Below are 17,322 nucleotides of genomic sequence, written 5' to 3' on the forward strand. Positions count from 1 at the left end.
GGAAGGGCAGACCCTGCTACATAGAAGCATATCCAAGAGCCAGGAGAGAGTGTCTTCAACTGCAGCGAACAGGGAGAATGGAGGCACAGAACAGACTCTGGCTTTTGACAGGGCAAAGTTTCAATCAGCATTTTTGATCATGTTCCCAATGCTGAAATCCAAATTGGCTGGTAAAAAGTTCCCACCCCTTTTTTGGAATAGGTACCCACATCCACCACTCTCAAAGCAGTTATTGGGTGTGAATGGCACACACGTGGTGTGGCACCAGCCAGTAATGTGGCCCTGGTGAGGCTTCTGTTTGGGACCATGTTTGCTTGTCCCCTTCAGGCACAGCTTGTTCTTAGCACCGTGTGCTCCTGTACAACTCTACCAGCTGGCTCAGAAACTCTTTCCTGGGGTGTACCATGGCTCAGCAGGTTCCTTTTCTAGAATCTTGCAGCAATGATGGGGAATGAATCCAGTGACCATCAAGGCTCACACCTGGGCAGTTGTTTCTTTTGTCTTGAAGTACTTTTCCTCTATGAGTCTTTGCCTTAAAGTGCTTGCAGCATGAGGGGTGCTCCATCTGTCGTCAGATGGCCCTAGTGTGCAGCCTGCTATCGTGCAATTGGACAGCATAACAATTGAAAGCAACTTTTTCCTCTTCTTTATTAAACAAGAACCCTGTTATTTTGCATGCTTGTCGTTTGGGAAGTCCTTAAAACCTACCCTTCCTACTTCAAGTGAAACTGTGGTTTGAAGAGTATTGGAGGAATTCACAGAGGAGATCCTCAAAATGAACATGGTTAGACACATCTGTGCCTTGTGAATGGTCAGCAATGAGTGAACTTGTTTGAAGGCAACAGTTGCCCTTCCAACTCTTGTTGGAAAAGCAACAAGCACTTAAAAGCCCAGTGCATCTCTGAATCTTACTGGAAGTATTTCAGTGGCTCTGTTGTGGAGTGGCTGTGTTAGAGTGATAACATACATTGCCTCTATCTGGAAAACAAGACTAGCAAGTGGCTTCAGCTTAGCTGAGCTGAGGTGTCGTGTCCAACTCATCGCTGTCATTCCTTATGGTGTTTCCAGTACTGAAGTCAGGCCTAGGTCAAAAAGCCTGTTAATTTCTCTACTTAAAGTGAAGCCTGAACATCAGGGACATCTGACGGGAAATCAAATGTCCACTGCCCCTCACTTTCTTGGTTATGTGAGCTCATGCTTGGTAAGAGTCAGAGCAATGTGAGCACTCTCCTGACATGTGCTGAATCACCGAGGTCCCAGGAGCTTGAATGGCAACCAGAGCAGAGGTGTCCCAAGAGTCTGCTGTGTGTCTGAGAGGCTTCTGTTGAATGCTTTGGCCTGCAGAGTGGTGGTATTTGAAAATCTGCATGGGTGGATTCCCATTCCATGGTGTGGAATCATCTCCTCCTCTGAGAATGCCACCTTCTAAGTGCTTCCAGTTGTTGCTGAGGCACGGTGGTGCTGAGTCTGGTGCCAAGGGAAGAGTTTACTCACCAGCTTTGAAGGGACAACTAATGGCTAAAAGTGAGCAAAAGAGTTAGCTGGTGCCTTTGCCTATGGAGCTATCAAGAATTCATTGCTCTCTTGTTAGTCACAGTGTTGCAAAAAAGACACAGTGGCCCATCTTGTGTCTGGGAATTACTGCTGGATGGAGAAAAGCTGACAGCAAATATTTACTCTGGGATCAATTCTGTTTAAAGTGCAATGTTAGTAGCAGAACATGCGCACAGGAAGGTCAGCTGTAGGATCAAGGCTGCGTTTATATAAAGACAGAGGAACATGCGCTGGAAACTCGTGCTTGGAACGGGAAAAGACGAGAAGAGTTTGAAAGTCACACTATGAGCATCTTAATTTTCTTCCTCATATTGAGTGTTTTCTCATGTTCAGGTAAGTTGCTTAGAATGGAACAATGTCCTTTTTCTTACGGTGGTTTTGGGAGGAAAAGCACAATACCTCCCTGAACTTCTAATGCAACTAAATGCCTCCACCTCAGGCTTTCCAGTGTACGACTATGAACTCCCTGTCATAGAAGAGGCTCTCAATGCTTCCATTGCAAGGATCAATTCTCAGTCATGGGGCACAAACCTGTACGGTGTTGTCACAAGCCACGTCACAAGAGTAAGTGAGCAAACAATGGAGATCATATACCTGAAATATGCTTTGCTGTGATGAAAAGCTCATCTTCACTCAATCCTAGAAACACAGATTTAGGTAGAGTTTTCTGATGCTGCTTGAAACAGGGTGGCTTTGGGGATTAGCTGCAGTTATAGCCTTACAAATCTAAATATTCCTCTGTATTGTTTTGTAATTTAAAATACTTTAGTTCAGATTTTCCACCCCTAGAATAGAAAACTTTGAGGTGTGTCTTGTAAAGTGTTGTTTGGAACCGGTATTTTTAAATCCCTCCAGCTAACTGCTTTGCTTTGGGCATAAGAAACCCTCTGCAGTGAGTTCTCAGCTGAATGTCTTCATTGCTAATTAAATGGCAACACAAAGACATTCAGGATTCTTTCTCCATTCTGTAGTGATGGCATCTGTCTCTACACCCTGATTCTGGTTTAAATCTGATGGTGTCTAAATGCAAGCAGGAAACCTGCATCGGTTTTAATCTGCGTTGCTAAGAATGATGTTGGAGTTATAACCAGAGTTATGGAGTTAAAGCTTCCTAATTTAAAGTTAGCATGTCTGTGTTCCTGAACATCCTTAGAACCATTCTGTTTCTATAGATGGCATGTACTGAGTCTTCTGCAAGAATAAATGACAAGACGACTGATCTAGTTTGGAGGGACAAAAGTAATTTAAAGCAGTGGGAATTTGTTGTGGTTTTGTGTTGGTTTTTTTTTGGGGGCCGGGGGAGGGTTGGTTTTGGTTGGGGCTTTTTTCAGCTTCGCATCTTGAGCTAAAATGCTGATTAGACTGTGAGAAGGAGGAAAGAAAGACCTAATGTGTCAACAAAAGTAACCAAACTTTTTGAGGCTTGCAGTGTTGCGTGCACACTGCCCATTAAAGTACTTGAAGTGACAAGAAGCAAGTCTATAAAACTACATTAATTCAGTTGCTTGCAGTTGTTGATTTACTTTCCAAGTCATGTATTTGCAGCAGACTTCCCAGCAGTCTGGATATCCAAAACAGACCTGTTAGCACCTAGTTCCCACAGAAAAGGAAGTAGCATGCAGGGGTAATGCTATGCTTATCTACCTTTGACAGCTATAAACCCTCCAGGTGACTCTGTGGAGCAGAAAAGTCCTACAATGGCTGTGGGGGTTCAAGTAAAATCCCCATAGAAAGCTGTACTGTGTTGCTGTCACCAAGTCTGATTAAGAGTGCAACTCCTGTGGTCAATAACATAGCCTTTTCATGCACTATAAACTGCTCTAAATTGGCCACTGACCCATACTGCCCTTATGTCTCTTTTCTGCTTTGAGAAAGAAGCAAGACTGCCTTGTAGTGGGCATAGAAACCTGACAGACACTAATTACATGTTGTGTTGACCTTCCTTTTACCAGGTTGACACATGGAACAGTGATGACTATAGACTAGAGCTGCAGTTCAGCATTCGTGAAACTGTGTGCACGAAAGCTTCAGGCAGAGACCCATCCACATGTGACTTCAAAATTGGTCTTTTTGTGGTAAGTGCCTCTGCTGTGAATGTGAATCTCCTGACTCATGCAGGATGTTCTCAGGACATATTGAAGCACTGCTGAAGCTGTAGAATGAGTGGTGTTCTGGAAACAAAACCAAACCCAAACAAGTATAACCTGCAGGTTGGAGTGAGTGTGAGGTGGAAAGGATCAGTGCTGGAAGACACTTCTGCCTGGTCAGTGAGGAACTACTGTGAGCTGAAAAGAGGATGTGCGTCTTAGAGCAGCACTACCTGAAAGCACATTGTATCCAGGTGGGGGGTGGCCTCTTCTCTCAGGCAACCAGCAATAGAACAAGGGGACACAGTCTCAAGTTGTGCCAGGGTAGGTATAGGCTGGATGTTAGGAGGAAGTTCTTCACAGAGAGAGTGATTTCCCATTGGAATGGGCTGCCCAGGGAGGTGGTGGAGGCACCGTCCCTGGGGGTCTTCAAGAAAAGACTGGCTGAGGCACTTAGTGCCATGGTCTGGTTGACTGGCTAGGGCTGGGTGCTAGGTTGGACTGGATGATGTTGGAGGTCTCTTCCAACCTGGTTGATTTTATGATTCTATGCAGTGAAAGTGTCTGTGTGCTTTGGGACAAAATCCTGTAAGGAAGATATGGTTGCCTTTCTAAGGCAAGAGAATAGAAAAAAATAGATGTTTGACCTGCTTTGGTCTATCATGCATCTAGGAACTGTATTAAGGCTTATCACAGAATCACAGGATGTTGGGGCTGGAAGGGACCTTGAAAGATCATTGAGTCCAACTCCCCTGCCAAAGCAGGATCACCTGTACCAGATCACACACAAACATGTCCAGGTGGGTTTTGGATATCTCCAGAGAGGAAGACTCCACAACCCTCCTGGGCAGCCTGTTCCGGTGTTCTGTCACCCTCACAGTGAAAGAATTCCTCCTCATGTTTACATGAAACTTCCTATGTGGTGCAGATTCCCTCTGTGCTGACAGTGCTGAGCATAGAAATGGTTTGGGTTAGAACAGCCTTTTAAACGTTGTCTAGTCCAACCTCCACGTAGTGAGCAGTGAGCAGGGACATCTATTAGATCAGGCTGCTCAGGGCACCATCCAGCCTGACCTGGAGTGTTTCCAAGTATGGGGCTTCTACCACCTCTCTAGGCAACCTGTGACAGTGTTTCACCACCTTCATGATAAAAATGTCTTCTTTTTATCTAGTCTAAATCTCCCCTAAGTTTAATACCATCACCATCTGTCCTGTTGCAACAGGTCATGCTAAAAAGACTGTCCCCATCTTTCTCATAAGCCTGATTAAGTACTGAAAGAAAGACCACAGTAAGGTTTCCCTAGAGCTGCCTTCTCTCCCGGCTGAACAACCCCAATTCCCTCAGCCTGTCCTCATAGGAGAGGTTGGAAGTAGTTTTCAAATTTTCAACTCTCCCTTCACCCTGAAGGGAGATTCTCACCCATTTAGATTCTCTTCTCTCAGTGAAACTGCCGTGGGAGGGTTTACGCAGCAGCTGGCTCAGTGACATTTGCTCTGTTTTGATCTGTTACAGCCAACTGCTCTCTGCAGAAGTGTTGTGGAAGTCTCTGGTGAGCTGATCTCGAATGTTACTGTGCAGTGCCATCGTGGCACATCCAGTTCTGAATCCATGAGCAGCGAGGAGGTAAGGAAGGCGAAAATTGATTTTCACTGCCAAGGGGGACAAATATTCTGCTCACCTTCTTTTAAGAAGTGTGTATGTGTGAGCTGCAACTCCTGTTGCAGTTGGAGTTTTTGATGAGAAAACTCAATGTGTCTGGAAACCCAGCTGTCTCCTGTAATGCTTCACTTTCCATCAGCAGAGAAATTTGACCTCTCATGAGGGATGCCTGGGGAAAGTGTGAATCTCTGTGGCAGTCTGGCACGTCCACCAACTCTTTCCTCGTTGGTGAATTGAGTGCATGTCTGCAGAACAGTGATTAGTGAATCTTGTGCAGAAACAAATACCAAAGACCCTGGCTCTGTTACCAAACCTGGCTCTCAGCTGAGCATGTAAGCACAGTGTAGCTGAAGAACATTTGCCTTGCTGAGATTTGTATTCCCTTTTTGAGAATCATAGAATCAACCAGGTTGGAAGAGACCTCCAAGATCAGCCAGTCCAACCTAGCACCCAGCCCTAGCCAGTCAACTAGACCATGGCACTAAGTGCCTCATCCAGTCTGTTCTTGAACACCTCCAGGGATGGTGACTCCACCACCTCCCTGGGCAGCCCATTCCAATGGCAGATCACTCTCTCTGGCAAGAACTTCCTCCTACATCCAGCCTATAAATCCCCCGGCACAACTTGAGACTGTGTCCTCTTGTTCTACTGCTGGTTGCCTCGGAGAAGAAGCCAACCTCACCTGGCTACAACGTCCCTTCAGGTAGTTGTAGACAGCAATGAGATCACCCCTGAGCCTCCTCTTCTCCAAGCTAAACACCCCCAGCTCCCTCAGCCTCTCCTCATAGGGTTTGTGTTCCAGGCCTTTCACCAGCTTTGTCACCCTTCTCTGGACATGTTCCAGCAAAGCTCTTGTTTGATCTTTTATGGTGTGACTCGATGCCAGCACAGGCCATGAATACCTGCTAGCTGTTTTAAAATTATGCCATTGTCTACTTTTACTGTGAACTGACACTAGAACCTGGGTGCCTGCACTTACAAGGCAGATCTGCAGTGGGTGTTGTGCTTGAGGATCTTATGCAGGGAATAAGCAAAGTGCCAGAGGATTTGGACAGCTTTTATTTTTGGAAAGTGCAGGTGACTAAAGGAATAACTTAAAGCAAAGAGAATTCTGTGTCACTTTCTCTTGATTGGAATTGACAAAACATCTTGTAATTTTTAGTTAAAAAAAAAACAAACATTTTTTGGGGGTTCAGAATCTCTATGTGGAACTAGCTACTGACTGCATCACAGGAGGACTTGATTTGCAGAGCAGAAAGAGCGCATGTGAAGTACTCAGATTCATAATGTTGTCTTGGATGTTCAGTCTGTCCTCTGAGGGTTAAGCATAACTTTTGTTTAACAGCACACTTAGTATAAACACTTGCTTTTACAAGCAGACTTCCTCCTGCAAGTCTTCTCTAACCATCAGTTAAAATTCAGTACTGCTGCCAATATTCCTGCTGGGGAATATATTTTCTGCAATCTTAATAAGGAGTAAATGCCACAGGGAATTATTGCACATGAAAAGGGAAGTATTTCTTTCCACAGAGAGCTGCAGCAAGTGCACTATAGCTCTTGCTCTAGAGCTGTAACTCAATTCAGGGCATTTCAGCCTGGCTAAGATGCTGTGGTTGATGTAGATCACATAGTGCTGGTGGCATTTGGACAGAAGAACAAATTGTGGTTAGCTGAGGCAGGGATCACATCACTTGCATAGAGATCAACAAAAGAAGAGTGTAGAGAACTTTTTAAAAAGTGATTTGGGATTAATGAGTCAATGAGGTGCCCTCTGTGACTGCAACAGGCTTAACACTGCTCTCCTGGCTGTATCTGCGCTACAGGAAGGTCAAGTAGGGTATGAAGTACGAAAGATTTTGACTTGATGGGCTACCTGCAACTGCAGACATCCTTAGCTACATCACAGAATCACTGAATTGTTCTGGTTGGGAAAACCTTCATGGTCATTGAGTCCAACCATCAACCTGGCACTGCTAGGTCATCATTATACCATGTCCCTCAGCACCATAACTACATGCCTTTAAATACCTCCAGGAATGGTGACTCCACTACTTCCCTGGACAGCCTTTTCTAGTGCTTGACAAACCTTTCAGCAAAGATTTTTTTCCTAACATTCAGCTTAAACCTCCCCTGGTGTGACTTGAGGCTATTTCCCAGCCTCTGCCAAAATTCTATGTGTCCTATGACTTGATATTGAGAGAAGAGATTGACCTCCACCTCACTGCAATCTCCTTTCAAGTAGTCATAGAAAGTGATAAAATCTCCCCTCAGCCCACTTTTCTTCAGGCTAAACAACCCTGATTCTTTCAACTGCTCTTCCAAAGACTTGTGCTCTCAACCCTTCACCACCTTTGCTGCCCTACTTTCAGCATGGTCCAACACCCTGGTGTCCTTGCACTGTGGGCCCCAAAATTGAACACAGAATCGGAGGTGCATCCTCAACAGTGCTGAGTACAGAGAGACAATGCCTCCCCTAGTCATGTTGGCTACACTGCTTCTGATACAAGCCAGGATCCTGCTGGGCACCTGAGCACACTGCTGGCTCATGCTCAGCTGGCTGCTCACCAACGCTTCCAGGTCCATTTCTGCTGGGCAGCATTTCAGGCACTCTTCCCCAAGCCTGTAGCATTGTGTGGAGTAGTTGTGATACAAGTGCAAGACCTGACACTTGGCCTTATTGACCCTCATACCACTGGCCTTAGCCCATTCATCCAGCCTGTCTAGAGCCTCTCCATCCTTACACAGATCGAGACTCCCACCAAATTTTGTGTTGCCTGCAAACTTACTGAGGATGCCTTCTATCCTCTCATCCAGATCACTGATAAAGAAACCAGAGGAAAGAATGTGACTGGCTGCCAAGTGGCTTTGCAATAGCATTGGCAGTAGTCTTGTTTTCAAAGAAATTGATAATGTAGTTTGGAATTATTTCAGTGATCTTGCAGTACCTGAGGAAATGAAGGAGAAGTGGACTTCTTGACAGCTGGGCTATTTCAAGAAACATTTTTAACTTACAGATGATGCATCTGCCAGTAATAAATCCCAGCAGGCGAGGGAGCAGTCGCTTGGAAGGTAAGCCATGTCTGACCGTGCTCAGCTGTCCTGTCTACCTTTTGAACCATCTCTCTGAGGGAAAATGGGGAAGCCCAGCAGTTTGCTCATGCCATGGACAGCTACTATTTCCTTTGCAGAGGAGTATCCCATTGAAGAAAGAGTGAGGCCATTAGGTTGCAAAGTAGGGCATGGTTGAGGTTTGTATGCTCTGCATACACATTTTTTGGATTGCCAGAGTGGTGCTCTCCTAACCCATACTTGTGTGCACAGAATCATAGACTGGTAAGTGTTGGAAGGGATCTCTTGAGGTCATCTTGTCCAACCTCCCTGCTAATGCAGGTATTCCTAGATCAGGTGAGGTTGTCTTGATGTTGTGCAGAATGTTGACTGAACATGTTTGAAAGCATACCACACTCATGTATGTCTCCATGTTCTTTTTTTTTAAAGATATGTTCACTCCTGAAGCCTTCCCTTCAAGGAGAAGAGGTAGCAGCCGTGGGGATTGGTATAAACCCAGTTATTTCAGCTCTGACAAGGTTGAGTAATATGGTTTGGGTGAGTACAATTGAAATTGTAGTTTTCGACCTGCAGATTTTATGGCAAGGTGGACTGTTAAGGGTGAAAAACCTCTTTGGGAATGTGGTTCTTGCCTGCAAACATGTTAACAGCCTTTTTACTTTAGGCATTTGTAGGACCTGTATATGAGAAAATTTAGTGGCAGAAGCAGCACTGTTAGCACCACGGAGAAGTGTTGATCGAGTAGCAATCTCTGGTGGCTTTTGCTCTCTCTTGAGTAGTTCATCCCAAATACTCACACAGCCCTGGTGTACAGATAGTGTGAATGGCATGCAAGAAAGCTGGTTTGCTGGCCTGAGTTTAGTCTAAGGCTCAAGCCTTGAGCTACAGTTCTGCCTTTTTGCCTCCACCTCTCTTGCCTGGCAGAGACATGTTTCTGTCTAACACGGCATTGATAGTCTGGACTTTATTCAAGCTGGTTGCCCACAGCATGGCTGTGTCACTTGGCTGTGTGATCTAGAACATTCCCTGGTTGTGTATTGGCAAAGATCTAGATGAGCTGTTGGGTGCCCCAGTCCTTCCAGCATCTCTGCACGGGTGCTCTCCTCTGACCTGTGGCTTCCTGTGTCTATCTATACTGCAAATTCTTGAAGGAATGGCCATGCTAAATCTAATGCAACAGGACCTTGAGGCTGCACAGCTCAGCAGACAAAAAGTGGACATGGTTCTTGGGACAGCCAAGATGCAGTTAACCTTGGGCTAGCTTGTTGCAGAAAAGCTGTGAAGGAAATGTTTGGAACTCTATTAATGAAATGTGGGAGCAACTCTAATTGCCTCTGATATTTTACCATCTTATGGAGTTAATCCAAAGGGAAGTGATTTTAAAAGAGGTTTAGAAACACAGGGTGAAGAGAATTCTTTGGCACACCAAACAGTTTTAAGTAAGTTGAGAAAGGCAGAGGAAATCACTTAACACTATGTCTTTGTGATGAAAAAGGTTTTGCACACTCGCTCGGGGTACATCTCATTAGCAGCTCCCTGTCCCTGAAGAGTGTGCCAGAACTGAATGCTCCATGTGTGTGCATTGGAGAGGAGACAATTTTAGATGTAATTTAGCACTGATGACTCACCAAAAACTAACACGTTTCTCATAAGCATACCCATGGTAAGCCTATATGTGCTGCAGGAGACACACTCCCCACTCTCCTAGAAACTAGATATGAAAGGAAAATCCAGTCATCATGTGAGGTCAGGTCTTTGTTTTAAATATGATTTCATTAAACCCATATGCTATTTAATTTACCCATGAGCCAGTAAAGGTGATAGACTGTTTTAATCATTACTTTTCCTCCTACAGGAATCTCTGACTTTTCTAAATGTCTTTGAACTTCCTTAAGCATATTGCAGTGGCTTTCTGATGTGCACTCTGTGTCCCTCTGGGTTCCTTTAATCCAAAGAAATGGGGTGGACAGACCAAGGCTTACTGGAGAGTCGCATAAGGTTGAATTTCTGTTCCAGAGAAGAGATGGACAAATTTTGTAAATGCCTGACCAGTGCTGTCTTGAGAACCAAATTGTCTGAACTCTGTTCGGATGAATTCAGACTGAGCTTCAGACAGTTTTCCAGAAGAGTTGTGGGGAAGGAGATCTCTGTGCTCAAAGGGGGAGACATCACTTTTGTTGGAAAATGCCAGATATCTTAAATGAATTCTTTGGCTTTCAAGAGGAGCTACCCCCTATTAAGCAGCCATCACAAATGTTTTGTGTTCTTGTATCTAATGCCTAACCAGAAGCAAGCTGTAAAATCTTCTTGAACATGTACATGAAACAAATGGGGAGAAGTTATAGTTGCTGAAGTCTTGTGCATTTTGAGTTTTCATACTTCCTGCTTGCAGTTAAAGATGGATTGCAAGTATCATTTACAGACCCATGTTTCAGAGCAGTGTCCTAGATTTTGAACATCTCAGACACAAATAGATTAAGAGATTAAGGGAGAGTTTCATCCCCGCTTCAAACTCCTCATTTGTCTTGGTTTAATTGTTTTGACTTATTATAAGTCTGGAGAGAAGTCTTCTTAATTTAACTTGCATTTGGAATCACAGAGCTTCATCTGTGGGTCTAATTTGGCATCATAAGTTTCCAAATTATTCCATGTGTTTGAGGCCAGGGAAAGTAATTCATGGCTTTTTATCCCCCTGTGTTTTGGCACCTGTGTGATGATGACTGGCATTATTACAAGCTGTACTGCAATGACTGTGTTTGATGGGGCATGAGAAATATGTGCCAGGCTTTGAGATGGAAGTACCTCAGCTAGCTTATCTTTGTTGAGAATATTTTGGGGGAGGCTGGGGAAACAGCTACTTAATAAAAGAAGGCTTTCATCTCTTACTCAACTTGTTGTTGGCAGGCAAATCTAGACAAGTTCAGGTAAGAAATGAAATGTAGTTCTTTTTTATTTTACTCAACAGTGTGGGTAACTGCTGCAAAAATCACTAAGGTTTTTCATGCTGGAGTTTACATTTTCTAAACTGAAACGTCTTATCTTTTTGGCTACAAAAATGATTTCAGGGGAATTCCATGCCTGACTTTATGCAAGCAGCTAGGCTAAATTATCTCTCTGGTGCTTTGTAGCTTTTTTTTATTATTATTATTTATTTATCAGAATGTGCTAAATATTCAAGAGGAAAAAATACCAATGCAATTGTTACATAAAAAACTTTTTCAAGTCTGCAGTCTTCAGACCTACCAGTCTGCTGGTGCCTGCAGGAGTTGGCAAACTGCATATGAAAGAACCACATCAATGATTAATGGGCTTACTTCAGTGACATGTCCTAATCAGATTTTCTGGATTTATTTCCTAGTGCATCTCCAGAGCTGGGGAGATTGCAAAACTCACATGGTGTGCCAGGCTTTCCAACAAACAGCTCAGGCACATGAGTGAGTGACAGCAGGGGAGTCAGCTGCTGTACAGCAGCTGATCACTGCTTAACAACCTTAGCCTGGAAGAAGCATTAAGGGCATTAGTTAGCTTGGCCTGCCAGGTACATGCAGAGCTTGTTGGAGCTGTTTCTGTTGCCAAAGTGTCATCAAAGGCCATGGTAGCAATGCAGTTGATCCCCTATTGTACCTCTAGGGAAGGAGGGACTCCTGCTCTGAAAGGATGCTGTTTAGCACACACACAGTATGAAAGGCTCATTGAGTGTGCACAGGTATAAGGAACTATGAATTCCATTAGGCTGAAATCTGCTTAATGGTGTTTGTGTCTCTGAACTGCAAAGAAGAGCCTAAAAAATGGCTCAAACTCACCTAATGTCTTGAACCTCAGAAAGCACAAACAATGGGCTCCCACACTCTGCTCTTCCAAAATCAATTGCCTGAGGCAGGTTTTCTTTTTTGTGCAGGGTGGAGTCCAACATATGACTTATATCTGGAGACTCACCAGCAATGCTTCATTTCCTTGGGCAGGAAAATTAAGAAAACTCCTGCCTTTACTTGCAATACACATGTAGATTGTGAATGCTGATTTTCTTTACCGTCATAAATCACACAAGGAAAGCTTTTTTAAACAAATAATCAAATTCCTTCTGCATTAAGCCAAGGGGATGTGATTTCCTCCCTGAGATATCCACATTTTTCTTTAAATTACTTTCTGGCTAAATTCTTACCTGGCACAGATCACTGCTGGCAAGGACATGGTTGATGGCAGTTCTTACAAGCTGATTAGCAGCCTTGCAGAAGCAGAAGTAAGTAAAATGGCATCCTTGAATAGTAAGGATTTTTTTAATGGAGGAATGACTTGCAACATTGAGCCTCTTGCAATACCCAAGAAGTCCAGGGTCTAAGCCATCAGAGTGAGATGGGTGCTTGTTTGTCTGTCTTTAAAAATAATAATGAAGCAGGGTGCATAACCCTCCTGAGGCATGGAATGAAGAGCTTTTATCCCCAGTGCCCTCATTAAGGAGCTGCTTTATTTTAATCCCAGTTTTGTATTTTCACAGCTTTATGTATTCATTTGTTTTTTTTTGCTATCCTTTTGCCCATCTCACTTTCTACAGTTCTCAGAAAGTAACTTATTGCTTCCTGGGGGGAAATGTGAAGCATCAGAGGGAAAGAAAATCCCTGCAGAATGGGATCTGCTGCATAGTGCATGAGGTCCATATCAGATCACTTTTGAGAATGAGAGCTAGAGCCGTTTATTGCTTAGGCAACACAGAGGAAATGGCAGGCTGCAGTTGTGTTCCTCCTGCCTTGAAGCCTATCTGTGATAGATAAGTTCTTGGTGTTGTGTAGTATCAGTGCTAGCATGCAGTATCAGTGATAGCATGCCTTCATCTGTCCAGAGGTGAAGGACAGAAATTGGAACAGACCCAGGTAAGGTTCAGGCGAGATCGTGGTGCAAGGATAAAGCAGAGGTGTTGCAGCAGAGAGGAGAATTGCCATGACAATTTCTTGTTGCAGTTCTAAATGGCAGTGATTTTACCTTGCCCCTTGTCGACATCTTCTGGATCTGTTTTGAAGGATTAGACTCAGTCTCGTTCTTGCTTCTGGAGGGCACAGAGCTTGGATGATTCCTCAGACTTCACTGTGTCTGTAAGGCCTGATTGCAAGCTTCTTAATCTCACTCCTGAAGAAAATAACCAGAGCTTTGATGGAGGAACAGAAAAGAAGGAGCTCTCAGCTGCTTTCCAGAATGATGCACCATGTTCTGTGTTTCACGCTCTACAAATGAGTTTACCAAAGGATCACAGAGATAGGGAAGGATCTCTGAAAGCCCATCCCTGGCTCAAAACATGACCAGGTTCATGAGGCTATGTAGTTGAGATCTGGATATCCTTGGATATAGACACTTCATCCTCTCTGAACTCCAGGTTCAGTGTTGGAGCACTATTGGGGGATGATTTTTCCTTAAACTGAGATAGAATTCCCTATGTTTTCATTTGTTCATATCTCTTTTCCTGTCTCTTGATCCCGAGTAGCAGCCAGTCCAGGTTCTTTAGCTTTCACTCTCTCTCTCTGGAGCTGTGCAAGTCTCAGGTACTCCTGGGCAAGCTACTCCCAGAGGTTTGGTATATCTGTCATTACCACGTGTGGTCACAGCTTTCTGGCATAAACCTATGCCTAAAATTTTACTAACAAAATTGTCTTGCAGGAAAATTTCAAGTTGCCATGGTGACAAACTTACTGAAGACACATTGCAGGCTACAGACTGCTGTAGAAGTAGTCACATGTCCCTCAGAAAAACAGTTCTCAGATTTCTTTTGCATACTGTAGCTCTTAATTCAGACACATTTCTCAGAACACCATACATCAGCTTATGCTCTCAACAATCTCAGCTTTTGAGGCTTTACAATATGTGCTGATTTGTGCCCCATGTTACTTCTTTCACTGTTGTTAATTTTTCTTGCAGTCTGGCTTGTTGGGGTTTTTTTTAACACTAATTAGCAATTGACATGACATTTGTGCAAATGTGAAGTGTTTTGCATGTGCAGGTTTCTTTTGGCAGATTCCTCGTGGTGTGATTCTCATGCTAAACAAATTAATAAGCAGCTCAGTGAAGCATAATACAGTTTTTTCTTAGGCCATGGATATTTGTTGGTTAGTTCTGTGAAGTATGAGACAAATTTTGAGCTGTGATATTTCTCCTTCTCTATCTTTTTTTTTTGTGTGTGTGAAGTAGATTGGAGAATCAGAAGAATCACGACTCAACAATTCAGCATGGGAAGAAAGAACATGATGTCAGGCTCCTGATCAAGATCCTCATTTCTTTTTCATGCACAACTCTTCTGTAACGAAGTCTTTCCTTAAACTCACTTTCTACTGCAGTGTCAAATGACCATTGGGTGAGCTCATGAAAGCTCATGGTAACTGTGTGCACTTGTCACAAAATCATAGGATGCATTGTGTTGGAAGTGACCTTTAAAGGTCATCTAGTCCAATGCCTTGCAGTAATCAGGGACGTCTTTAACTAGATCAGATTGCTCAGAGGCCTGACCTCAAATGTCTCCAGCAATGGGGCCTCCACTGCCACCCTGGATAACCTGTTCCAGTGTTCCATCAGTTAGTTGACAGTTGCCTTCCAATGTCTTGGAACTCACTGGGAGAACTGTCTCAGACACCTGGCATTAACTGCATCTAGTATGTGTTGTGCTGTCTCATAATGATGCTATTAAAGGATTGTTCTTCCATCTGTTTATTCTGCATTGCTCTGTGGTTTCTTGTCATTTTCTGTAATGCTTGTAGCTGATTATTTATGCTTCTTGTTTGGCTTAACCACCAACTCTGCTCTTTGGTTATTGTTAGGGCTATGCACACCTAAATCAGCTAGTGATGATATGATCCCACATGGGCAAATCATCTGTAAATAGGCACCAGAAGCTGTTCCTGCAGAAGTTGTCATGTACTTAGGGAAGGCACTGAAGGGGTGCTCTTGGTGTGGTTGAGATAACAGCAATGGTTCTCATATGCTGGGTTGGTCATGCAGATGTCTGTATCAGCAAGGTTATAAGGACTGAGCAGCCCTCATGAAGCAGGGACTCAACCCTGATGGAGCAGCAGACCTTGCTTTCAACTGTGCACCAGAGGGCTCTTGTTGCAGCTGACAATTGCTTGGGCAATTTGATTTCCTTCATGTTACCAGATGCTGAGATCCCAAATGAAGAGTTTTCCTCCTACCAAGCACTCTGTGAAGCATGCTTTCCCTCTGCTTCTGGCTGCAATGGAAAGAAACCGTGTGAGGAGTCTGCAGTTCTGGGCACAGATGTGTCTTTCTCTATGTCTTTCCTTCCCTTTTTCCAGCTCAATTTTTCTGGTATGGGAAGGAAGAGTCCTCTGGGGAAAATGACTGTTGTCAGAGTACTGGAAGCTGAGACAGGTCTTTTATGTCATGCTCTTGATGGCTTTATGCCAAACTGGATCAGAATAGCAGGTGAATTTCCTGACACAGGAACAGTCATGTAGTTGGATGTCTTGTGGAATACAACAGTGCCATTTAGTGCCAAAGACATCTTTGAAAGATTTGGACATAACAAAGCTGGGTTTTAAGATGTACTTGCATCCATGTTCACACCCAGCACACAGAACACTGGCCTGGTTTGCAGTTTTGCTGCTGCACTCCCTAGTACTCAGATGTCTTTCTTGGTAAGTGGCAGTCATGGGAGCTGGAAATTGATCCTTGGCTCCTTATCAATTATGCTGTCTCATCTTTCAAAATCAACTGATTTTTCTCTCTAAAGTAACTCTCCTATCCAGTTTGACTCTTGGGTAATTGTTCTTACTTAATGCAGCCAGGCAATCTGGTTCGTAGGGATTTCTGTCTCGTAAACATGACGCCATGTAGCTGGAGAAATCCTTGATGATTACCTCTAGCAGCAGCAGGGGGTAGAAGGGGAAGGTAAATGTGCTGATAAGATGTACAGTGGAGATCCAGCAGAGGTAGGTCTATCTCCTTTTCTCATGGTGGTTTTGCTTTGTCTGTGTCAACAGGACAGGGAACATCAGCCCTTACTTTGTTGTGAATGCACAGCTCAAGTTTTCTTGCATAATCTGTTTCTCAGATGCAGCTGAGTAATTTTTGCATCTTCTCTCTAATAGGGATGACATCACACCTTTGTGCTGATATTAGGTAGAGCTAAGACTCTTCTTTTTAAAATCTCATCTGCTTTCTGAAACTCTTGATCTAAAGTGGTTGTGACCTTTGTCTTCTCATGTAGACATGTATGACTTCCTATCCTAGGCAGAGGCATGGGCAAACAAGAGAACTTCCTGGACTGTTCCTCTAACACCTGACTTTGTCTCCTGGAAAGGATGAGGTGGATTTACATGAGCCAGCTTCAGTTGTATCACAGTATCACAGTATCATCAGGGTTGGAAGAGACCTCACAGATCATCAAGTCCAACCCTTTACCACAGAGCTCAAGGCTAGACCATGGCACCAAGTGTTGTACTTCTACTTTTCCTTATTTCACTCTTCTCAGTTTCAAACTGACATTTTTTCACAGCCTAAAAGCAGTTAAATTTTTCTGTTTGAGAATAGTGGCAAGCCTCTGCATCAATGGAAGAGGAAAAGAGCATGGTTGTTACAAATCCTTGTAACGTAGTTCTGTATGGCAGGGAAAAGAGACAGAAGAGACTGAGAAGTTTGACAGTGAGTCTTTCAAGACCTGGAGTAGAAAGATAAGTGTGCTTGAGCTGATGCAGGAGTGATGAATAGAGTCTGTCCATTGCTCTTTTTGATGCAGTATGTTTGGGGAAGCAATCTTGTGTAAGAAAACAAGAGTGGAGTACTACTTTTCTTCAGGAAGCTACTTCCAGCATCATCGATTGCTCTTTTCTGCCCGCTGTGGGCAGAAGTTCAGTGGCAGGGATCTCTCCCTGCAGTGATTTCCATCACTCGTGGGATAAACTGCCAGAACTTTGCCACTGATTCTGTGTGGGTATTTAGATTATTATACATTCA

The 17,322-nt window shown here is 43.8% G+C and overlaps 1 protein-coding gene across 1 annotated transcript; it reads left to right on the plus strand.

Annotated features, from left to right (window-relative positions):
* The first annotated feature begins 1,805 nt into the window (after window positions 1–1,805).
* On the plus strand, window positions 1,806–15,052 carry SPP2 (secreted phosphoprotein 2). The gene is made up of 7 exons (XM_064166906.1): window positions 1,806–1,887; window positions 1,994–2,118; window positions 3,507–3,629; window positions 5,155–5,265; window positions 8,316–8,370; window positions 8,800–8,907; window positions 14,545–15,052. The coding sequence occupies exons 1-6, from the start codon at window positions 1,839–1,841 to the stop codon at window positions 8,895–8,897; spliced, it is 561 nt and encodes a 186-aa protein (XP_064022976.1). The 5' UTR covers window positions 1,806–1,838; the 3' UTR covers window positions 8,898–8,907; window positions 14,545–15,052.
* Window positions 15,053–17,322: the final 2,270 nt, after the last annotated feature.

Source organism: Pogoniulus pusillus, chromosome 2 (assembly GCF_015220805.1).
Source record: "Pogoniulus pusillus isolate bPogPus1 chromosome 2, bPogPus1.pri, whole genome shotgun sequence".
NCBI classification, from domain to species: domain Eukaryota; kingdom Metazoa; phylum Chordata; class Aves; order Piciformes; family Lybiidae; genus Pogoniulus; species Pogoniulus pusillus.